At 42.2% G+C, this 25,736-nt stretch overlaps 1 protein-coding gene across 3 annotated transcripts in view; it reads right to left on the reverse strand.

Annotated features, from left to right (window-relative positions):
• Nucleotides 1–25,736, reverse strand: part of CRLF1 (cytokine receptor like factor 1) — an 866,778-nt gene that overhangs the window by 677,305 nt on the left and 163,737 nt on the right. For all 3 annotated transcript variants that reach the window (XM_044053952.1, XM_044053951.1, XM_044053953.1), the window contains exon 2: nt 827–1,105. In XM_044053952.1, the coding sequence (XP_043909887.1) occupies nt 827–1,105 (279 nt within the window). The remainder of the gene's footprint in view (nt 1–826; nt 1,106–25,736) is intronic.

Here is a 25,736-nt window from a genome sequence, read left to right on the forward strand (position 1 = left end):
GCTGGATAGAAAGTATGGTGATCTTGGTGATGGATCTGCCTGCTATAATCGCATTTCCCTGTCTTCAAAGACCTGTACAAAACTTATTACGCACAAAAAAAAAAAAAAAAAATTTGAAAAGAGGATGGTCCACAGTGGGGATATTTATCCTCCCAATAGCTGAGGAAGAGGCTCAAATCGTACAGCTGAAAGGTCGAAGCTGAAGCAATAATTCAGTACTCACCTGGCAGCAAGAAAGTTCTGAGGTACTTTGTATCTATGATCCTTATGTACCTCCAGCTCCACTGGGTCATAGTCTTACATTGAATATATGATGCAAGGGGAGGCTGCCCAGATTTTGCTATGCTGGCCAGACGTATGGCTATCCTTGGCAGCACGGCTCATCAGTTAACAGTGCTGCAACAGTGATTAAGGAATGGCAACCTGCAGGCACTCACTGTTAGCGAAATGACTAATGTTCCTTTTCAACTGACTAGCACATGTCCATTTCTCTCGTTATCTCTGTGACATATCCTGATAATTTGGATATGGAGCCCTGTGGAGGAAAAGTCTTTTAATTATTTTTCAGAAGACAAAGTTCACTAAGAATGCAGATAACTACCCACTTCCAGAATACATTGAATGGCGACTTAAAACACACTAAGCCATGTGGAGTGATGCAGCCAATCACTCTAATTTTTTCCTCTGCAAAAGTCAGATATGGTTCACCAGTGTGACAACAAACACTCTGTGTGCTTTTCTTTATGGAACCTGCATTTGATCTTTTTCAACTTAAAGTGCAAAAAAAATACCATATTATACAGCAGCTAAACAAATCAAAACGTACTTCCAACAAAAAGGCATGATCCAGCCAATATGCTTCCATCGGAGTTATGACACAGTAGGTTATCCCCTGATTGCTGATTTGACCCATTTAACTTGTCGAAGTTCACAGTTACGGTGGTGCTGTTGAGAATTGTGTAGAATTCTGAAGGGACTCTTCTTCCATTTAAAGTCCAGTACAGATCCTCTGCTTTCAAACCAAGGTCACTGTTCAATGTGCATGTCGCGGTGAGGGATGAGCCAATAATTAATGCTGGATCTTGAGGCATAATGGAAGCGAGCTCTGTTGGAGGTACACAAAACATTCATGACACAAAATACCAGAATGTTTGCAGCCAGTTTAGCCAATGGAAAAGTAAGCCCACTCAAGACTAGGGTACCTTTGGTTAATTCAAGACAATTACTATACTTTACAAGTTTTTGAGGCAATTCAGATTCAGTGACCTGATCTGAGTGTTTGACAAACAGAATAAAAGTACAGTTGTGTACCTACCATAAATGTAGATGTTCGAGTGTATTCACTGTTGCAGTCACTACACTTGGGTTATCCTGCTGGCAGGCTACCCGCAGTCGGCCTGAATTCCAAAGTCCTGGTCCGGCGTCGGTTGCTGTCACCTTTTCCCTGACGTCAGTGCGCCAGGGGTTTAAAGATGCAGCTGACGTAATTTTCTTCAGTTTTTCTTGCCCCAGATGTCAGGTGCCCCCAAAAGGGTAGGCTAAAAAACATTTTCGAAACAGTCACCAAAGCCATTGATGAGAGAAAGGCAGTCCATACAGCCTACCTCGATCTGGCGAAGGCCTTTGATACAATACCCCACTCGGGTATCATTGAAAAACTCATCAGCTTAAATGTTAACCCATACATCACAAGATGGGTTGCAAACTGGCTGAGTGACAGAACCCACAGGGTCAGAGTTGCTGGTGCCATGTCAGACTCAAAGCCTGTCACAAGTGGTGTACCACAGGGCTCAGTCCTGGGCCCACTCTTGTTTGGCATCTACTTTTCTGAAGTACAAGCAAACACAGGAGGGTTATGGCTGACAAAGTTTGCAGATGACTGCAAACAGGGCACCATAGTAGAAAACACATCTGACACAGATATCCTTCAGAAGGGTCTCACAGAAACGGATAACTGGTGCCAGAGCCATGGCCTAAAGTTAAATGCCAAAAAATGCATAGTCATACCCTTCGGGAAAAACAAGGTTACCCCTAGCTACCAAATAGGTGGCAATCCACTGAGTACAGAAGAAGTTATCAGGGACCTGGGGACCCAGGTTGATAGTAGTCTGTCATTCGACACCCATGTAGCTAAAGTAGTTAGGAAGACCTTCTACATTGCCCACCTTATCATGAAGGGATTCTCATCTAGATCAAGGGAGGTCATAGTCTCCCTATACTCATCACTCATCAGACCAATGATTGAGTACAATGCCCCATTCGGAATGTATCTGACCTGACACTTGCAGCAGCTGGAGAGGCCACAAAAGTTCCTCACCAAAAGGATAAAGGGTCTCAAACATCTGTCCTATGCTGCCCGACTGAAAGAACTCCAGCTCTATTCAGTCGCAGCTGCTCAGAGGTGACCTTTGCCTAACATACAAGGCCGTGTCAAACGCAGATTGGATGGGTATGCGTCACCTCAAAAAATCTAGATCCGTCAGAGCCACAAGGGTGGGAGACTTAAACCTCGACACGGCTATTAATAGGACGTGCTGGAGGGATAGATTCATCACCCAAAGACTCCCTATGCTGTGGAATAAAATCCCGGTATATGTGAGGCAGAGCACCTCGCTGGCCTTGTTCAAGAGAAATCTTGACCAATGGATGGGAGATCGCAGATATACCCCAGGGATTACCTCAGTGTCACTGCTCAACAGAGGCACAGCAAAATAATGGGTATAGTTCCCCATACTAAAGGGGTGGCGTAAGCCACAAAACTATGGGCTAGGCTTGTAAATGCCCTCGGGCAGATAGCCTAGTATGAACCTATGAACCTAAAATAAACAATACCTTCATCTACAAGCAAATACACCACATAGGTTGTATAGATCAGAGAAGTACAGATAAGTCCCAGCAAAGAAAGGGGGATGGTGGGTGGTTAACCTGGACTGCAACAGTGAATACACTCGAACATCTACATTTATGGTAGGTACACAACTGTACTATGTTCATCGTGTTTCACTGTTGCAGTCATTACACTTGGGTTGAATCCCAAAGCTGAGGTTGGGCGGCTGGGTCTAAATAGAATTAGGAGTGGCTATAAGGCCCTGCAGAACTGCAGTGGCAAAGCCTGCTCTGGATTTAGAGTAAAGAGGTAACTGGTAGTGCTTAGTAAAAGTGTGCACTGAAGTCCAAGTTGCAGCCTCCAAAATATCCTTGGTTGGTACCCCCCTGAGAAAGGCTGCCGAAGTGGCTGCTGCCCTGGTAGAATGTGGTCTAATGCCCTTAGGCACTGACTTGCCATGCTGTGAATAGCAGAAACGAATGCAGTGTCCTATCCATTTTGAAATAGTCTGCTTTGAGATAGCCTTTCCTTGTGATCCTGCAGCATATGCCACTAAAAGTTGCTCAGTCGTTCTGAAAGCTTTAGTTTTGTCCAAGTAGAAGCGTAGCTGTCTGTGTATGTCCAAAGAATGCAGAAGTCTCTCCCCTTTATTCTGTGGGTTTGGGAAAAAAGTAGGCAAATTAATGGTTTGGTTAAGAGCCACACTGGACACTACCTTAGGCATAAATGTTGGGTTTGTCCTTAGAGAAACCCTGTCCGGATGGAAGATAATAAAAGGTTCCATAGTCATCAATGCCTGTAACTCTGAGACTCTTCTTGCTGAAGTTACTGCTAGGAGCAGAGCTGTTTTCCATGATAAGAATTTTATCTCAGCTGTATTGGCTGGCTCAAAAGGAGGCAGTGTGAGTTTTTCCAAGATAAAATTGAGGTCCCATGCAGGTATTGGTGCTCTCCTTGGAGGTCTTATGTTTTTGGCCCCCCTGAGGAACTGCCTAAGCAATGGATGTGAAAAAATAGGTGGGTCTGTATTGTAATGAGCTGAAATGGCAGAGGCATGGATCTTAATTGATGAGAAGGATAGGCCTTTGTCAAGCATCTCAGTTAGATACTGTAAAATCTGAGGAATATTTGGAACAAGCATGTCAATTCCTTGTGCCTGCTTCCAAGCACATAATCTCTTCCATTTTTCTGCATAAGATTTTCTGGTGCTGGGCCTCCTGGCCTCCAAAATAACATCCATAACCGCTTTAGAGAGAGGTGTATTCACCATGCAGCTAGATTTAGGGTTCTGAGTTGGCTGTGCAGGATCTGATTGTTTTGTTGGGTCAGTAAATGAGGAATTTGAGGCAATGTCCAGGCTGGGCCTTGGGACAATCTCCTTAGGATTGGGTATCAGTGTTGGCGTGGCCAATCTGGGGCAATTAGTATAATTTGTGGCTTCTCTTGTCTGACCTTTAGGAGTATCTTGGGGAGGAGAGGCAGTGAAGGAAAGGCATATACTGTAAGGTTGTTCCAGCTGAATGACAAGGCATCCACTTTCCATGCTTGTTTGTGATAAGTCCTTGTGCAGAATCTCTAAAGTTGGCCGTTGTGAGGGGAGGCAAAAAGATCTATGTCTGGGCATCCCCATTTCCTTGTTATCATGCTGAAGATTTGTGGATCTAGTTTCCACTCATGAGGATCCATGAGGTTTCTGCTTAGTTCGTCTGCCAGAGCATGTTTTTCCTGGCAGGAATTGTCCTTGCAGGTGTACTTGGCAGGTCAATGCTGTGTTCCACAAAATCATGGCTTGTCTGCAGAGGGGGTAAGAATATGTGCTCCCCTGCTTGTTTATGTACCACATAACTGTGGTGTTGTCCATATTTATCAGCAGCTGTCCTGGATGAAGTAAGTCCTTGAAGGCTGTCAGGACATTTTGTACAGCTAGCATCTCTTTTTGATTGATGTGAAGATGCCTTTGACTTGGGGGCCATGTGCCCTGAATACATTTTTCTGCCATGTGGGCCCCCCAGGCATAATCTGATGCATCTGTTGTTAGTGTTTGCCTGGCTGTGGGTAAAGTGAATGGCTGTCCCTTGTTGTGGTGACAGACCAGTGCCCACCATCGAAACTCCTGTTACAGGCAGGGAATGAGTGAAATTAATGATTCCAGGCTGTGGCAATGTTGAGTCCAAACACTTTTTAGATACCATTGTAGTTTCCTCATATGCAGTCTTGCATATGGAATTAGCAGAATGCAGGAGGCTATGTAGCCCAGAGCCTGCAGAATTTTTCTTGCAGATAACTGGGTCTTTGTTGCCATGCTTTCGAAGTAAGAAGTCAGTTGCCTTTATTTGTCTGGTGTGAGATAAGCCGTCTGGGCAGTTGTATTTAAGCATGCACCCAGGAATATTATCTATTGAGAGGGTACTAGTTTTGATTTCTTTTCATTTACTGTGTACCCTAGGCAAATTAGTAATCTTTTTACAAACGCCAGATGCTTTAGTAGAATGCCTTTGGTCTCTGCTTGAATAAGGCAGTCATCCAAGTAGGGATATATTTGAATTCCTCTGTCTGCAAAATGCAATTACTGGTGCCAGGCATTTTGTGAAGACCCTGGGCGCAGTAGATAAGCCAAAAAGCAGTGCAGAGAATTGGTAGTGCATTGAGCCAGCTATGAATCTGAGGTATCTTCTGCAAGATTGTCTGACTGGGACATGCAGGTATGCCTCTTTGAGGTCCAAAGTTACCAGCCAAGCCTTCTTGCCCAGCATGGGCAGAAGCTGCTGCAGAGTCAACATTTTGAATTTCGGAACGTCCAGAAAAGTATTTAGAATAGACAGGTCCAGAATTGGTCTCCATGCTTTGTCCTTTCTTGGTACTAAGAAAAGTCTTGAGTAAATTTCTTGTCCCTGCTCTTGTTGTGGCACTGGCTGAATAGCCCTCATGTCCATGAGAGATGAAACTTGTTTTTGTGCCTTTGCCCATTGATTGTGTGGCAGGTCTGGCATACCTTTTGCCTTTGGAAGGGTGTGAAAGTGGAACCTGTAGCCCTGAGAGACTATATTTAGGACCCATTTGTCCTGGGTGATCGTGTGCCAATTTTGTGAAAAAAGTGCTAGTTTTCCCCCTAAGGGTGCTGCCAAAAGATAAATGCTTGGCATTGGCAGAGGGAAATCATTGGGACTGCTTCCTATATGGCTGTGATTTGTCTTCTCCGCTTTTGGAGGCAGAAGCACCCCATTGTTTGGACCTGTATGAGCCCTGGGGCTGTTGTCTGCCTCTAGGGTGTTTGTATCTGCCTCTTTGTGGCCTGTCTGACACGGGAAAGGACCAATTCTTAGAAGGCCATTTCCTGCTAAATCTAGGTGGCTGTACCTGCAAGAAATCCTTCACTGTCTGCATAGATTTAGCTTTATCCTCCATTTTCTTCAACACCTCTTCTGCCTCAACACCAAACAAAGTATCACGCTGTAATGCAGCATCCAATAATTTTGCTTTAACATGATCAGGCAGAGTCTGTTCCTTTAACCAAGCATGCCTTCTAATAACAGAACTTGTTACAGCGGCCCTGCAAGAGGCCTCCAGTGAATCATACCCACATTGCAAAGTATGTTTTCCCACTTGTTCAGGTGCATGCAATAAATCCTGCAATTCCTTGTTCTCAGAACATTCAGAATTTGTCAACATTTTCTGTTTTAACAGAGACATTAAGTATTGCTGATATTTAAACATATGAAACTGACAATTTAAAGCCCTTACAGCCAAGGTAGCAGAAGTGTAAACTCCCCCCCCCCCCATCTGTCCAGTGCCCTAGAATCTCTATCTGAGGGGACAGGGTTTTTGCTTTAGCAGCCTTGACCCCTTTGGGACCCTGAGAAATAGTTTCTGGGTCAGCAGCAGGGTTTTTATGTAGAAATTTATGAGAATCTGGAACCCTGTAGTATCTGTCTGGCTTAACAGGAGCAGGAGGTAAAGAGTCGGGAGACAGGCCGGACTCCGAAAATACATCTACAATGTCTAGAACAGGTGGAATAGCAAGAGGTCTGTGCTGAGGTAGAAGAAGAAAGTCACTGAGCCTTTTCTTAGAATAATCTTGGCTCTCCCAGTAGAAATGCTCCCTCATGGTATGCAGGGTTTCCCCGAATGAGGAATCCTCAGGAGGAGAAGCTGAAGGAATAGATTCTTCAGCATCAGAATCCTCATAGGGAGGAATAGAGTATCCCTGTTCTGAAGAGGAGTCAGTGGAAATGGAAACCTGATCAGAGAAATCATATTCGGTATCTTGCCTAGGCCTCTTATCAGGAGGGGGATGGGAACCCCTGATCAAAGTAATTAGGTCTTCGGCCATTTTGAGCATTTGTTTCTTAGGCATGGAAGTCTGTCCTAGAGAATGCTGTACTTGTTTCCTTGTCTTTAAAACTGTTTTAGTCTTTGTCTTGGATGCTGAAGTTGGCTTGATATAAAGCTGTGTAGGTCTGAAAACACCCTCAGAAGCCGATGCCTGCTCAGCGGCCCTGGACCCATCTGAGGGATTAGTTTCCGAAGGCCCAATACCTTGAGTATCCAGAGGCCTAGTTGTCTCCACGTGGGAGTCGAAGGCGGCCTGTGGCTCTGAGGTAGCGTGTGTCAGGGGCTTCGAAAGTGCCTCACTGAGAACCGGCGACTGGCCTAGAAGAGGCTTCGTCGGTTTTGGACCTCAGATGCCTGTCCTTTTCTTTTTCCTTGTGCTTTTTATGTATTCCGGTCGTCGGTTGTTCCGACGGCATTATATAGTTAAACCTTCGGCCAAAGTAATGAAAAACAAAATCGTACCGACGCTTAATAGTGTGTTGGTTAAATCTAGCACAAAACCGACAACTAGCAACATTGTGATCAGGGCCTAGGCAAGGAATACAGTAAGAATGGAAATCCTGATCAGCAAAAAAAAAAATTAAGCTTATTTCCTGCCTTTCCTGTTAAGTGGTATAGACTATTTGTAGGCTTCTGAGCCCCCAGGCCCTTCTGTGTTTGAGGGAAGCCTTCTGGATTGTTTTTTTTTTCTTATAACTAGCCAGTTTTCTAGTTTCAGCACTCAAATCTGTTTCTTTGATCTCAGCACTTGTTCAGATAAAAAAAAAATTTTATTTGCTTTTACTGTACTTGTGTTTCTACCTACTTCATTTTACTTTTGCATCATCTTAAAAATACTCAATTGTATTTATTACTGCTTGGTGTAACTCATTCTAAGCCTTTTGGTTTAAACACTTGGGCTTCGGACCAGTTGTTTTGCACTGAGAGGGTTTGTGGTCTGCACTGTTGTGGCAGAACAGGTAGCTTACATCCTTCTAGGTTGGGAACTGCTGATTGAGGGCTCAATGTCTGTTATTCTAAAAGTGTATTAATTCTGGTTTAAGCACTTGGGCTTTCAGGCCAGTTATTTTACATTAAGAGGGTTCGTGGTCTGCACTCTTGTGGGAGGAGAGGCTGGACTCTGCCCTTCTGAGCTGGGAATTTCTGGTTAAAGGCTTATAGTGCATGCATATCTGAACTGCTTCTTACCGAAGTTGGTGCGCCTTGTTTGCTGTGACATAGACTGGATTCGGGCCTGCTGGATCTAGCTTTGTTTGTGTAACTTGAGCACTAATCCAGACATTCTCTAAAGTATTCAATTGTATTTATTACTGCTTGGTTGTAACTTGATTAAAGTGTAGCTATCATTCTAAGTCTTTTGGATTAAGCACTTGGGCTTCAGACCAGTTGTTTTACATTAGGAAGGTTTGTGGCAAGCACTGTGGTGGCAGGACAGGTAGCTTTCATCCTTCTAAGTTGGGAACTGCTGATTGAGAGACCAGTGTCCAAGGGTATTAGTTCTGGTTTAGGCACTTGGGCTTCAGGCCAGTTATTTTACATTAAGAAGGTTCGTGGTCTGCACTCTTGTGGGAGAAGAGGCTGGACTCTGCCCTTCTGAGCTGGGAATTTCTGGTTAAAGGTTTATAGTGCCTGAATATTTGAACTGTATCTTACTGAAATTGGTACACCTTGTTTGCTCTAGCATAGACTAGATCCAGACCTGCTGAATCTAGCTTTGTTTATATGCTTGTTGTTTGTTTGCTTGTTATTTCCCTGGAAGCTAATTCCACCTAATACGCGGCTTCTCAGCTTCTGTGGATCACTAGTGATATCTGCATTGCTTACTGTACTAGTTCCTTGTTTCACTTGAAAGAAAGTTACTGTTTGTCATTTTTGCATTTAGTTACTTGTAACACATTGCACACAAGTTACCTGGCACTTGCTCACTAAAGCAATTATATAAGTCAGCACTAAAAATTAAAAGCACTACACCCTCACTCCCCACTGGCCCTTGTTTTCAATTATTAAGGAATTCCCAATATTATTCTAGCATGTCCAAAGGTCAGTTGTCAATCTCCTCTCCGGTCCAGCTGGTGAATCTGGGAATCTTGAGGCAATGTTATAACTGCCTCATGTACACAGACAACCCTCTCCTCCTCCCACATAACACAAATACTTGCGAGAGATGCAGCTATTTAGCCAAACTGGAGGCTGAGCTCTCTCAACTCAGGACTGGCAAGACCAGACAGGAGGAGAAGGCAACTACACACACCACAAAACCAGCCTCACATAATGCTACCACACCACTGAATCAAACACATAAACACACAAAGACATACTCGGAGGCTCTGAGTAAAAATTTACCTAAACAGCAGAGGCCTCCAAAGCAGAGACCCAAACAACTGCTACCTCAAGACACCCCACAAGCAACACATAAACCACAAAAGCAGTGTGCAAAGCAGTCACAGCCCTTAAGGCCAAATACAACACCAAACATACTTGTCATAGGTGACTCCATAGTCAGACACACTGACGTCCCACTCACCAGGCTGAACAAGGAGAGGGTCACAGTAAGCTGCCTATCGGACGCTAGAATCCGCCACATAACACAAGCACTCTGGTCACTCCACGGCAAATACAAATATGACACAGTCATTGTCCATGCTGGTGTGAACGACCTGAGACGTACCTCCCTGGACTACATGAAAAGAGACATAGAGGAGCTCTCTGATGATGTAGCCCAGGCAGGTATGACCCTGACCCTGAGCAGTATCCTTCCTTCACCAAGAATGATGCCACAATATAGAGACAAGATGATCAGCTTTAACAATTGGCTTAATGTCTGGTGTCATTCAAAGGAGATCCAGTGTCTGTCTGCCTGGGATGACATGCTTGACGAGCCACGCTGCTTCGCAAGGGACGGCTTGCACCTGTCACCCCTGGGATTCCGGATACTGGCTAAGGCTCTTTCCACCCCCATAGTGCCTTTTTTAGGCAAGGCTCAAATTCTAAACCTACCACCCTAGAAAACAAAAATGGGAAGAAACTGAGGGTAATGCTGCTCAATGCCAGAAGTCTAAATCTCAAAATGCACGCACTCGAGGCCCTTCTCAGTATGGAGAACATCGATGTCTGTGCTGTAACTGAAACCTGGTTCAAGGCTCCTGAGAGCACCCCGGCACTATTAGGTTTTACCTCATATCATGCGTTCCGGCCCCAAAACCCGGACCACACCACAAAAGGAGGGGTGTATCCATATTCATAAAGGATACCCACACCTCCAGGTTGGTGGCAATGCACAAAGCTTCGGAAACCATCCAGGTGCAACTAACCATAGGCAAAACTGCTCTACAAATTGTAGCATGCTACAGGCCACCCTCTCAAACTCAGGAACCCCACACAGCCTTCCTGAAGACACTGGAGGGTATAAATGTATCTCCAAACACCATCATATTGGGTGACTTCAACTACCCGAATATAGACTGGGAACATTACTCAAGCCCTAACTTTCTAGCCCAACGGTTCCTGGAGTTCATAAATTCAAATGCCATGGAACAGCTAGTCACTGTTCCCACGAGAGGAGAAAATATACTAGATCTCATTATCACAAACATGGGGACAAAATGCTCCACACCGGAAGTATATCCCTCATTGGTGAGATCTAATCATAAACTAATCTCACTGGAAATCCACATACCGCCCCCACCCCAAACAAAAAAGACCACAGTGAAGAACTTCTCTAAAGCAAACTTCACACTACTCAAGACTGGTGTGGTATCCTTCAAAGCCCCTGAGCCAGTGGAAACCACAACCCAAGCTGCGGAAGCCCTTACAAATGCCTTCTATGAACACCTCCAGGACTGCATGGATCAGGCAATCCCAAATAAAACCAAGACTCTTTCCACAAAGGGCAAATGTCCAGTCTGGTGGACCCCAGCCATTAACAAACTTTACAATAAGAGGAGAAAGCTATTACATGATAGAACAAAATCCATAAAAGGAAGTCACCCCTGATCATTATTAGTAAAAAATACGAGCACTCATAAAATCAACTAAGGCCAATTTTGAGAGAAAAATTGCCATGGATTCAAAGGACAATCATAAGGCCTTTTTCAGCTATGTTAGGAACCTGGGTGGAAACTCCCAGATATGCTCAGAATTAGTCCAAAATGATACAAAAATCACTGAACCCACAGACATTGCCAGCATACTGGCAGACAGGTTCAGTGCAAACTTCACCCCCCTCTCCCCCCCTAAAGGAGAGATAACTATCCCAGTAGAGTGTAGCCTCCCAGACATCTCAAATGCGCAGGTGAAAGCTGCTCTCTCCAAAGCTAAAAACACAGCATCAATGGGACCGGATGGTGTTCCCGGCTGTGTGCTACATGAGCTAAATAAGGAATTAAACCCGCACATAAGGCAGCTGTTTAATCTCAGCCTTACCACAGGATACGTGCCCAAGGAGTGGCGTACGGCAACTGTGGTCCCACTCCACAAAGGCGGTGCCCCTACGGACCCTGGTAATTACCGCCCCATAAGCTTAACAAGTCTAGTCTGCAAAGCTATGGAGAGGATCATAATGGAGCTCATAAACAAAGATATAGGGGACTTGCAGACATTGGACCCGACCCAGTTTGGCTTCGTCAAGGGCAGATCATGCCTTTTGAACTTGGTCGACTTCTTCGAAACAGTCACCAAGGCCATTGATGAGGGAAAGGCAGTCCATACAGCCAACCTTGACCTTGCAAAGGCCTTCGACACAATACCCCACTCGGGTATTGTAGAAAAACTTACCAGCTTAAATGTAAACCCATATGTCACAAGATGGGTTGCAAACTGGCTTAAGGACAGAACCCACAGGGTTAGAGTTGCTGGCGCGATGTCAGACTCCAAGCCGGTCACAAGCGGTGTCCCACAGGGCCCGGTCCTTGGCCCCCTATTGTTCGGCATCTACTTCTCAGAAGTACAGGCCAACATGGGAGGACTTTGGCTGACAAAGTTTGCAGACGACTGCAAACTGGGCCATAGTGGAAAGTGCATCGGACACGGATATCCTTCAGAAGGGGCTCACGGAAACAGATAGCTGGTGCCAGAGCCATGGCCTGAAGTTAAACGCCAAAAATGTATAGTCATACCCTTCGGGAAAAACAAGGTAACCCCAAGCTACCATATAGGTGGCAATCCACTAAGCACAGACGAGGTTATCAGGGACCTGGGGACCCAGGTTGACAGTGGCCTTTCTTTTGACACTCATGTTGCTAAAGTGGTTAGAAAGACCTTCTACATTGCCCACCTGATCATGAAGGGATTCACATCCAGATCTAGTGAGGTCATTGTTCCCCTGTACTCTTCACTTATCAGACCAATGATCGAGTACAATGCCCCATTCGGGATGTATCGCACCCGACATCTGCAGCAATTGGAGAGACCCCAAAAGTTCCTCACCAAAAGGATAAAGGGACTCCAAAATCTGTCATATGCTGCCAGATTGAAGAAACTCCAGCTCTATTCAGTTGCATACCGTCTGCTCAGAGGTGACATGTGCCTGACATACAAGGCCATGTCCAACCCGGAATTAATGGACATGCTCCACCTCAAAAATCCAAATCCACCAAAACCACTAGAGCAAGCGACTTAAACCTTAGCACGGATATAAATAGGACGTGCTGGAGGGATAGATTTATCACTCAGAGACTCCCTATGCTGTGGAATAAAATCCCGGTCCATGTGAGGCAGAGCACCTCGCTGGCTCTGTTCAAGAGAAATCTTGACCTGTGGATGGGAGATCGTAGGTTTATCCCGGGAATCATCTCTGTGTCACTGCTGGACAGAGGCACAACAAACTAATGGGCACAGTATTTTTTCAGATAAGGGGTGGCGTAAGCCACAAAAATTTGGGCTAGGCTTATAAATGCCTTAGGGCAGATAGCCTAGTATAAACCTATGAACCTATGAACCTTATGAGGTATTTGCTTTCCACAAGAAATACAATTGTTAACTTTTTCTGATATCGGTCTTGAGCAAGAAAAAAAAGTTTCCCCAACGGGGTACTTAGCTTTATAGAAGACTTTGGATCTGAAATTCAATTTTGAAAATCTCAGGAGTTGGCCGACCGGCACTTGCGAACTGCTTTTGCTTCGGGCAACATGCGGCAAGAAAGACTGAAGAAAATGGCGTCGGCTGCACCTTTTATACCCCTGGCGCACTGACGTCAGGGAACAGGCGACAGCAACCGATGCCGGACCAGGACTTTGGAATTCAGGCCGACTGCGGGTAGCCTGCCAGCAGGATAACCCAAGTGTAATGACTGCAACACTGAAACACGATGAACATCAGGCAGAGCCACCTAGTGTTAGAATGGTAGAACTGTAGGCTGCAATACCAACTAATTTCAAAAACTGACTTGGGATTTTATAGCAAAGTGCAAGGATTCAAGTTCCACAGAATGTGCTCCTCATCATCCTCTGGAGTGGAATAACTGATGCATTATGACTATCACATGGGTGCCCACAGGTTCCAGGAAAGACATGCAATTTAGGAGCAGTGCGCTATAACTTTGCTTAACAGACATGTATTCTCTGCAAACATATAGCCATCCCATACCACCCAACAAAAGTAAAGGTAATATAAAGTTACAAGGCTCATGGGAGTTGAGTACCCTGCTAGTGTACCCACACTCTCAGAATGTCACAAGGTTGGATAGCAGTGAACATTTTCGGAGACATACTTTTGTTCTGTTTTACAGCATCAATTCCCTTCTTTCTTGCAATTTCTGTACTTCTCACATCAGCTGTATTGCAATATTTTATACTTTCATCTGAAATAACACTGATCTTCCTACAAACACTGCTATGAACAGGTTCCAAGCCATACTATTGGTCATTTCACTCAATTTTGTCCAGTATATAGATTCTTCTGCATGGCATTTTATTTTCTTTATGTCAGTTTATTTTCAGAATAACAACAGTCACATCCAAATATATATCAAAACATAAAAATTCTGTATAAAACTTTAGTCCCTGAATAAAATATGTTTCCTTAATTATTAGCATTTCATATGTGTGGGTGTGTGGGAGGCTTGACCCCAGAAAACAATAAGTTTAAAAGAGAAAAGCAATGTTTGAGATTCAATCTTCTCTTGGGCTTTTTGGTCTTTTCTGTGTGTCGGTACTCAGTGCTACTAGAAGAGGGAGCTGTTTGACTTATTTAAAATGTGCCCTAATACTCATGTCTTTACTTGTCCCATCCCCATTCATGCTCATTGGAGTCATGCCAGAAAACAGACAATTTCTAGGCACTGTCCTCATCAGTTTTAAGATAGCCCTGTAAATGTGAGTAATCATTGTTTAATGTCAGCATATTTATCATGAAGAACTTATTGTGCATTAACTTTAATCAGTTAAATACATACCTGCTCTGCGACTGAATGTCTCTGTGAAATAGTGAGTACACTCTACGGACGTCTTACTAAGTTGGCCACTGTACCCTTTTACTTGACCTGTACACTATACTGCATATGCCAGTTATTTAGTCTCAGGAAATAACAGGTGACCTGCTTTACTTGCAACTCTTTGTTAATTGCTTTGTTCTGGCTATGAACTGATTGCTCTCAGTTATAAATTGACCTGAGGGTGGGAAGAATAGGAAATAAAACTATTGAACTACATGCCTGGATTATCCAACATAAGCCTGGCATTCTCGCTACAACTGAAACTTGGCTTAAACCCAGCATAAATGATTCAAGTTATTCCTCCTGTCTATAATAACATCCGTAATGATTGTATAAAGAGGAAAGATGGTGGTATTGCTTTAATATTTCCCAATACTTACCACATTTCTGCTTACAGAAAACCAACACCACAATTAAGTTCAGCAGAGCTACTTACTGCTTTCTTCAAAATAAACAATTATAAACAAATACCTATTACTGTCCTTCATATCCCTCCTGGAAACAGGGTGGCCACAGTGGTGCAGTGGTTAGCATTGCCGCCTCACAGCAAAAGGTTCTCTGGTTCGATCCTCAGATGGATGCCTTCTGTGCGGAGTCTGCATGTCCTCCCTGTGGTTGCGTGGGTTTCCTCCGGGTGCTCCGGTTTCCTCCCACATCCCAAAGACATGCTGTAGGTGGACTGGACACTCTAAATTGGCCCTAGGCGTGAGTGCGTGCATGTGTGTGCCCTCTGTGGAAGGTTGGGCACCGGGCTGGCAACTCGACACCATAAAAACTCCACTGCCAATCATGAGCGGACAGGTGATCCACTGTGGTGACCCCTAACCAGGAAAAAGCCGAAAGAAGGAGAAGATAACCCTCCTGGCAACAATATTGCTATACTGGAAGATATCCTACATTGTATAGCCATAACATTTACATAAAAAAATATTACTAGGTGATGTGAATGTCAATTGGATGGACATAAACTCTAAGTCCCCTTCATCTAGCATTAACTTATACGGTTTCACAAAATTAATTAACACCCCCACACATTACAGCAAGACATAAAAATTCTCTGTTAGACTCGATCCCAGTAACAGACCCTAGCAAATACTCCACCACAGGTACAATGTCAGACTCTCTCAGCGATCATCTCCCAGTCTTTACGACTAGATGTTTCACACATCCAGTTAAACAGCATATTTATAAAACAACATGTAACATTTCCAAGTTTAAACCAGAAATGTTCATTACTACACTATCTATTAACTGGAACTTCCTAAAAATCCTCCCCTTAGACGATGCTGTAATTGAATTCAATACAACTTTTCTAAATATCCTAAAAAGCCTTGCACCTCCTAGAAGGACAAGACTGAAAACAAATAATGCAACTTGGCTATCCAAAAAGAGTAGAGTGCTAATGCAGGATAGAAAAAATCATGGAAAGAATGGGAAAAATATACAACACTTCAATATCTTGAAAACTTCAGAATGCTTCACAATTGTACTTAAAAGCAAATAAAAGAAGACAAAAACTACACTACACTATAATAAGCGGAAAGGTAATGGCATTGCTTTAATATTTCCAGTACTAAACAAAACCCTAAAAATAAATTTTGGACATCCATTAAAAAAATCTTACATCCCGGCCAAAAATTCAACCCAAACCCCTGTCACACAACTCAACACTTGAAACTGCAATACAGTTCAGCTCTTACTTTATAGATAGTATAGCATCTCTAACTAGGGATTCCTCAACATCTAATTCCAACCCTGCCCAACAGCCACATATCACCACATCCACTTTCACCTTCAAACCTGTGCCCACATCCTACATAAAACTACTCTTAAACAGACTTAAACTGTGTTCTTCTTCAGTTGATGACCTTCCAAGTCAGCACCTAAAAATAGCAGCCAGTAGCATTGCCTATCCTGCCTAAATCCTTATAAATAGGTCAGTCCAGGAATCCCACATTCCCTCCCTCTGAAAAAAGTCACACATTATCCCTCTGCACAAAGGAGGAAATTTAACATATATTAATAACTTTAGACCTATAGCAATCTTATCTCCCCTCGCCAAAATACTTGAAAAATTTATTCAAAAACAATTCCTAGACTATCTCCTGCAGGAAGAACTCCTATCCCATACACAACACAGCTTCTGTCCTTCCCATAGTACTAGCACTTCCCTTCTAACCTATACAGATACTGTCAACAAAGCCAGAGATAATGGCAAACTAGTGTCTTCCTCATTTCTAGACTTGTCTAAAGCCTTTGACAAAATTTGTCACTGCAAACTTCTGCTTCAAATGTCCTCACTGGGTCTCTCTCAGTCCACCCTTCTATGGTTCAAACGTTACCTGTCCAATAGGTGTCAGTCAGTAAAATGGCACTCCACCCTCTCTCCATACCTCCCCGTCACCATCAGTGTACCACAAGGCTCTATCCTTGGTCCCATCCTCTAACATTTTCACCAACAACCTTTATACTTCTGCAAAACAGACCACCCTAATACAATACACAGATGAGTGTACTATCATCTGCACATCTGACAACATGGTACACCTTCAAAATATTACTCTGGAAGATTTAACAGTTACTGAAACATGGCTTCATAACTCACAACTCATGTTCGACACAAAAAAGACCAAACTACTACTTTTTTCTCCAAATCCCTCTCTTATGAAAAAAACAAAATCTGAAGTCCTCTCTCTTGATAATAAACCACTGAAATCACTTCTCACAGCAAACTATTAGGGGTGACAGTGGATGATAATCTTACATTCAATCTGCATATACTAAATTGCATACGAAAAACTCATCATAAACTAGGGATGCTTTACAGAGCCAAAAATTTCTCACCGACACAACTAAGACTACACTTGCCACTACTTTTCTCCTCCCCACTCTTCTTTATGATGCTCCCATCCTTACTAACCTCCAGGCTTCACAAAAATTACAACTTGAACAATCTTATAACAAAGTTGCTAAATTTGCAGCACATAACCTTTGCTGAACCCACCACTGTACAGCACTGAAAAGCCTAAATTGATTAGAACTGCCACATCAACTAACATATACACAACTTCTTACCACCTATAAAATTAGTCAACATCCATCTGCTTGTCCAGCACTAAAAAACATTCTACACGACTATATTCCCAGTTGGTCACTGCAATCCAGTGACCAAAATCTCCTGTCTGTCATCAAATCTGCTGGGCACTGTCTGCCTGTACTTGTACAAGGTTGCTAAGGCCTAGCACTCCTTTTATGTGTCTATACCCTCCCGTACCTTCGTTGAAGGTTGTGCGTCAGGCCTGGCAAGCCGGTACATAAAACTCAACTGCCAATCATTAGCAGACCGGAGTTCCACTGTGGCGACCCCTAACCGGGAAAAGCCAAAAGACACAAAACAAAACAAAACCCTCCTTCCCATCTTTCAAAACCACCCTGAAAGACTTCCTAGCTAATTTTTTTTATCTGGCTCTGTTCTTGCTCAAAACTAGGATAAACTATATCCCTAAATGTGAACAAGTGCCTTTTCATTCCTTATACCTCCTTACCCTCCCTTAATCACTTACTATACCCTCCTAAGTGAAGGTATAAATGCATTCCAAGCCCCTTCCCAAGCTAAGACTGGTAACTACGCTGAAGCTTACACTAATGCCTTGTACAATCACTTGCACAAGTGCATAAACTTGGCTGTACCAGACAGAATCAAAGCCAGAGCACCAAATAAAATCAAGCTGCCATGATGGACTTCCAGCATCAACAAACTGTACAATAAATGCAAAAAGTTGCTCTCCAAGAAAACAAAGACAAAGACCCAACAATGGAAAAGCACCCTCCTCAAGTCAAATCCTCCAAGAGCTCATTTGACAGAAACCTAGCAAGTACTGCCAAGGACAACTGTAAGGCCTTTTACAGCTATGTACATAATTTAAAGGGTAGGACCCAAGCATGTACAGAACTGGTGGCCAATGGTATCACATACACTGACCCTACATAGTGAACCTGCTAGCAGATAGGTCTGGCGAAAATTTCACTTCCTTATCCCTTCCTAACTTACAAGGAACCCTCCCCCAAACTTCCCCCCATCTTACATATCTGAAAAACAGGTCCTCAAAGCTCTGTCCAAGGCAAAGAACACGGCCTCGATAGGACCAGATGACATGCCAGGCTGTCTTCTAAACAGGCTAAAACATGAACTAGCATCACTATTAAGTGCCCTTTTCAATCATAGCCTAACCACAGGCTTTTTTCCTGTGGAATGGAGAGCAGCTACAGTTATTCCCCTCCATAAAGGTGGCCTAGCAACAGACTCGGGGAATTACAGACCCATAAACCTGATGAGCCTCATCTGTAAGGCCATGGAACGTATTATTATGGACCTCATACATAAATACATAGGTGACCTCCAAACCCTGGATCCTACCCAGTTCAGCTTTGTGAAGGGCAGATTCTGCCTGTTAAATCTGGTGGATTTCTTTGAAAGTGTGACCAAGGCCACTAACTAGGGCAAATCTGTGCACACAGCATACCTCGACTTGGCAAAAGCTTTTGACAAAATCATACATTCAGGCATTACCAATAAACTTTAGCAAACTGAATGTAAACCCTTTAATTGTAAGATGGGTTGCCAACTGGTTCACAAACCAGACACACACTATCAAAATGGGTGACTCCATATCAACCAGCAGACCTGTTAGCAGTGGGGTACCGCAGGGGTCAGTGCTGGGCCCCCTACTGTTTGGTATACACTTCTCAGAAGTTCATGTCAAATCTAAAGGGTTGTGGCTGACCAAGTTTGCGGACGACTGCAAACTAGGTGCAATCATTGAATCCCGAAATGATGTTAGCATACTCCAGGAGGGTATCGCACAGACCAACGACTGGTGCATTTGTCATGTTATCAAACTGAATGCAAAGAAATGTATCATTCCTTTAAGCACAAACAATGTCCCCTCACATTATCAAATCAACAACAGTACCCTAAGTACCCATGAAGTGGTAAGGGACCTGGGATCACAGGCTGACCGTGACCTTAACTTCAACCACCACGTGTCCACCATTGTAAGGAAAGCTTTCCATGTAGCTCATTTGATTAGTAAAGGCATTGCCTTAAAAGCAAAAGAAGTTATAACCCCCGCTAAAACCTGCAGTTATTTAGCCCATAAGTCAGTATAATGCCTCTTTCAGTACATACCGTACTAAGCACCTGCAAAAAAATTAGAGAGACCTCAGAGGTTTCTAACAAAGAAAATTAAGGGCCTCTAGGATGTGCTTTACATCGACCAACTAAAGTCCCTGTCACTATACTCCGCATCATATAGAGTTCTTAGGGGAAACTTATGCCTGGCCTACAGAGCAACTCAAGACCCAAACCTAATGAAGTTACTACATATCCATAAATCAAATGGGACTATGGCTACCCATTCCAAGGACTTAAATATGGCCTGCAACTTAAATAGGACATGCTGGAGGGACAGATTTATCTCTCAGTGACTGCCACATCTTTGGAAAAGGCTACCAATTCATGTGAAACAGAGTACCTCTATGACTCTGTTCAAGAGGAACCTGGACGAGTGGATGGGGCACCATAAATTTGTACCAAGGATAGTGCCCACAGCCCTCCTGGATATGGATAGTCATCAATAAAACAATCTTGGGTATTGACTATTACTTCTACGGTATTATATTGGGTTGAAATGGCTAGGCTTAAAATGACCTCTGGGTCGATAGCCTAGTAATCTCCTATGATCCTATCATCCTATCTAATTCTCTTCCCTGACTTTCTCTCTAAATATACCATAAGCCTGTTTTTCCCTCACTTCATACTGCAATTCCTATTTCTATTAGACTAACTTACCTTTAATTTCTTTACAAACTCTAAAATTTCTCTAAATATTAAATGATTGTCATATAGCTTGCGTGGATTCTTAACCAATGTTTTTATATTACATCTAATTTGTTATAATTATTTAAACTGGAGACATTTTTGTTTTATTTTTGAAGATCCCTAAAATTATTGTTCTTAAAATGTTTTGTAATAATTTAGAGCTTTTCTCTTCAGGCCTTCACTGAAAATGGACTTCTACTAAGTCGGACTTTCCCAGTAATCAAATGTCAATAAATAAACACCTATACAGCACGGGCAAGAGAGACTTAAATAAGAGAAAAACATGGACAATGTGATAGTTAGGGAAAAAATCAGGTTTAATTTGGCATAGTAAACTCTAAGGTAACAGAGTGACTTTTATGGCAGTATATTCAACTCTGAGTAAAAAAGCTAATGTCTATGCTAATATGATAATTACCAGTACCTGACTAAGGTACTGCAAGGACAATGTAAAGTAATGTACTCTGGGATGAAAGAGACACCTTACAAGAAAACTTTCTGCCCATTTTCTGAACTTAGATGAAACTGTATTTACAAATGTACCTAAATTTATTAGAAAAAGGGACATGAATTTAAAAGAAATGTTTGAAAAAACAGAATTAAACAAACAGTTAAGCAGGAGGAGACTGGGCACATTCAGATGTGGGTTCTGTAGTCAATGTAAATATATGGCAGAAAAGGAAGCATTATTTTTGGAAGCCAGAACTATTCAGTTAAAACATTAGGACACTACAATTGTAACTCCAGAGGTGTAGTGTATTTGGTGACCTGTGAAGAATGTACAAATGTTTATGTTGGAAAGAGTGAGAGGACTTTGAGAAAAAGAGTATATGAACATACATATGAAATAATGCATCAAAAAGACACTGATGCTTTGTATAGGCATTATAAAAATTGCAAAAATTCTAAGATTACATTTTATGTTTTGGAGCAAGTGAAACAGGATCTCAGAGATGGAACTTGGGAAGCCAGACTGGTATACAGGGAATTGTTATGGCAAATCAAATTAGATGCAGCAAAAAGCCCTGGTTTAAATGAGCATATTAGCATTAGTCGTGTTTTGAAGTTGAGAGCAGCTAAGCTCAAAAATTGTACTGTAAAACTTCATACCATGAAGTATTAATTTTTTTTTAAACATGAATTTAAATTGATAATAAGGACTGCTTTTTTTGCAATAATTGTACTGTTGGTAATTTGCTAATTTACATATTTTTTTATATTTGTAAAGTATTCTTGTACTTGGTTTAACATTTTAAAAGACAATACAGGGTAAACTGTTTTTAGTTTGGATTTTTAAGCGTTGTGATTGGCTGTTAAGCATAAATTATGGTTTTACACTTTGTAAAAATGTTCTGAAGAAGCCTTGGGGTGTTTCAGGTGAAAGTGCTAAACAAAGTGTTTGTTGCATTTTATGGTTCTTTGAGTTCGCAGTGAATAAATCGTTTGCTTTTTCTTGTGGAGTCCTTGACGTTTGTTTTTTGTGGTTTTGCTGGCGTTTCTCTATATTTAAATATGTAATAACTAATCTCCAGGATTAATAGACATCTTGTCTCCAGTGCTATCTGGGCAATGCATGTAAACCCAATAGTGTAACAGCAATATTTGGTGATTCAGAGTCATGATAAAGCTACACTGTGTGTCTATTTAGCAGCTCATTTCATGTCTCGGAATCAAACACCAGCACCATTAAACCTATCCATGCTGGTGTTCCCCCTATCAACTCATGCAACAATACAGTGATGCAGACCCCCCACACACACACACACACACAAACCGGACTCAATGATTTTTCAGACAGCAGCAATCACACTCCCTCAACACAGACAGACAACTCCGGACTAATTACACTCTGTGGCACTAAAAACCCCATTCCTACCACATAAATGGGTTTATGCACCCCACAGAGCATAGTAGAGTTATTCTTTGTATTACTCTACCATGTTACATCAATGCTGGCAAACATTTCCATGGTAGAGTACATGGCTAGTTTGCTAACACCCAGGTCTGCTGGATTTGCATTTGACCCTCAGCAGCAAGGCCACAGTTCTGCTAAGAAAAGGATTGTGCAGTGTGCTATATGTTTGTATTTTTAAATCACAGCCCATATCTTTCTTTAAAAGACCTGTTACATAATCATTCAAAAAAACAAAAAGTTTGTCTTGTTAATAATAAGTGATTCTTGCAATGCTCATCATAATGATCACTACTGCAGAAGCCTTAGCTATATGGGTTATATTCTGCCAAGGATATAATAGCCAGACAGCTTCCAAAGCTTCAGGGCAACTTTCACATGCCCAAACAATCAGGCAGCTCTAGCTTAGCTGACTAAAAGACAAGTTTGGGTGCAAAGTCCTTCAGAACTTTACTGTTGCGGAAGAGTACACTCCTCTGAGGCTTTTGAGGATTGACGCTTGGCTTGTGCTTTCCTTTGCTGAGTAGATAAATTCCCTTTGGGGAAAAAAGTCCACTTTCTTAAACTTGTTGACATTTTATTACTTTCCTCTTCAAAAAAGTTATTTTAAAACTAGAAGTGCTGTGTTTTAATGGACTGTCTCGAGACTGTTACATATATTTTTAAACTTGTTTTTTTTGTCCGTTTAAAAATAGTGCAAAGTAACCGAAAACAGTTTTTCTGTAGGAAAATTGTGCTTATTATTCTTTTGTGGGGTTGGCATTGTGTTTTAAAGTGTTTTTACTGTGTATTTTCTACCAAAAAATAACTTTTGTGGACTGGTAGTGTTTACTGGCAATTGCTGCTAGTCTTCCCTGGGAAAGAGGCAAAAATTTTGGCTTGACCACGGAAGAGTCTACCAGTCTTACATCCAACCACAAAAGGAAAAAGTTAAGCACACAGCCTTTGCCACCACAGAAAGCTAGCAAGGCTGTACCTATCCTGGAGGAAGTATCTGTTGCCATTGTTAACAAGTCTGCCCCTATTTTTCCTGTCAAAAAGAAAGAAAGAAACAAAAAAAAAAAGTTTATATCTTCTTTGGATAGGGCTAGTTTACTGAGTCTGGTTCAGGGCTTAATTCAGTCTATTGCTCCTTATGACAAAGTAGTTTCTGGTAAAAGAAAGAGGGATTCTTTTTTTCCTGAAGCAATTAAAGATTCTGAATCTGACAGGAAGATACAGGGACAATACAGTTTATTTTCCTCAGAGGAGAGCTCAGTTTCTGATTCTCGGGGGGGGGGGGGGTTCTCTTTCTCTGAGACTGTTGCTAGAATGTGTCAGTGTTTTCAGTGAGAGAACAGAGAGGTTTCGCAATCCTTCAGAAAATACTGTGAGTTGTTACAAAAGGATTTTCTAAAACTTACACCCATTCCTCCTGTTCTGTCTGCTTTACAGAATGTGTGTGCTACTACCTGCTATTCCCCTGATCATCAGCCAACTGCCCCTAAAAAGGCAGATAGGGTATGCAGAGTTCCCCAGTCTTCTAAATGTTTATACACTATTCCCAAACTTGACCCAGCAGCTATAGCTTTAGTTGATCCTACTGCTGCTAATCATTTAATTACAATCTTACTCTTTCTGATAAGGATGGGAAAATTATTGATAGATAAGAGAAAAAAAGTGTATACTTCTGCAACTCTGATTTTCAGAATTTTGAATGGTCATGCTTGTATGTTAAAGCTTGTTCTGACAAACTGTGAAAGAATGAAGAATGCTTTATCGGAAGTTTCTTCTTGTGAGGAGAATCTGCTTTAAATAACTTAGTTTCCTTCTAATGCACAGGTCACTACTCATGGTTTGCAGTGTATATATGACTTTGTTGATACTTGTCCAGGGCTATGGCCACTGGTACTGTTTTGAGGCAGTTTATATGACAGCCTTCTCATAATCTCCCAGATGATGCTAAAATGAGATTTTAAATTCTTCCTTGGATAGAGATTTAGTGTTTGGCCCCTCTGCTGCAGAAGTGATCAAAAATGTGATGAAAGGATCAAGCTGATACAGGGAATTTCCAATAATTTTCAGCCCCCCTTTTCCAAATTGTCCATGAGATTTTCTATCTCATTATCCAATTTTGGCAAAATAAAATAAAAAGAATAAACAGTCTCAACAAAATTCAAGTAAAAAAGAATTTATGTACTTGCCATAACATTCCATGTTTGTAGTCCATCTCGCCTACATTCTTGCTGGATGGGTTAGGAGCCGATTCTCAGCTCCGACTCGGCCGATACTAAAGCTCGAGAGCTTTTACTGGCTCGAGGCTATCCCCTATCCCATGGTGCCTCACGGCAATTCCCTAAATCTTGTTTGCAAGAGAGTAACTACATACATAATAGTAATTATACTATCAATAACTATGTACATACAAACAAAGGTACTTTGATATAATATTTATGCCATTTGGACAGACAACTACAACAAGGTCAGGCAGCATAATGGATAGTCCACCAGTTCCTCCAGGATACAGGAAGGGGGAAGGAGGGTGGGACGCAAGAATGTAAGCAAGATGGACTACAAACATGGAACGTTGTGATAAGTACATAACTTCTTTATGTTATGTAGTCCTATCTTGCTGCAATTCTTGCTGGATGGGACAGTGTCCCTAGCACCTTTATCCCGAGTGGCTCAAGCAAAGAAACTCTTCAGCACAGTGGACCCAAAGGATGACCTGTCCCAGGAGGTCAAATCTAATTTCTAATGAGTGACAAAGGTATGAGGTCTTGCCCAAGTAGCTGCTGCACATATGGTATCAATTGGGAGTTTTGCTCTAAAGGCATATGAAGCTGATACTGCCCTAGTTGAATGGCCTTTTACTTTAGCAGGTAGTTTCCCAGCAATTTTGTAAGCAAATGAGATGCAGTCTGAAAGCCATTTAGACAAAGTGACCTTGGAGACGGGCAAGCCTTTGTTTTTGTCTGAGAAGGAAACAAACAACTGGTCCAATTTCCGAAAATCTTCAGTCCTGTGAAGGTAAATTCGGAGAATTCTGTGGATATCTAATTGGTGAAGTCTGTATTCTGATTTGTTACTGTAATTTGGGAAGAATACTGGTAATTCAATAGTTGTATTTAAATTATGTTCTGAAAATAGCTTAGGGAGAAAGGAAGGATTAGTTCTTAGGGAGACTCTATCCTTATGGAATATAATATAAGGAGGTTGAATGGTCAGGGCTTGCAATTCTGAAACGCTCCTAGCAGATGTTATAGCAACTAAAAACAATGTCTTCCAAGACAACAATTTCAAGTCAGAAGAAGAAGATGGCTCAAAAGGTGGAGAAATCAATGAGGTCAGAACTAAGTTCAAGTCCCAGGGCTCC

This window comes from Protopterus annectens, chromosome 13.part0 (genome assembly GCF_019279795.1).
Source record: "Protopterus annectens isolate FY-2018-M chromosome 13.part0, PAN1.0, whole genome shotgun sequence".
NCBI lineage: Eukaryota > Metazoa > Chordata > Ceratodontiformes > Protopteridae > Protopterus > Protopterus annectens.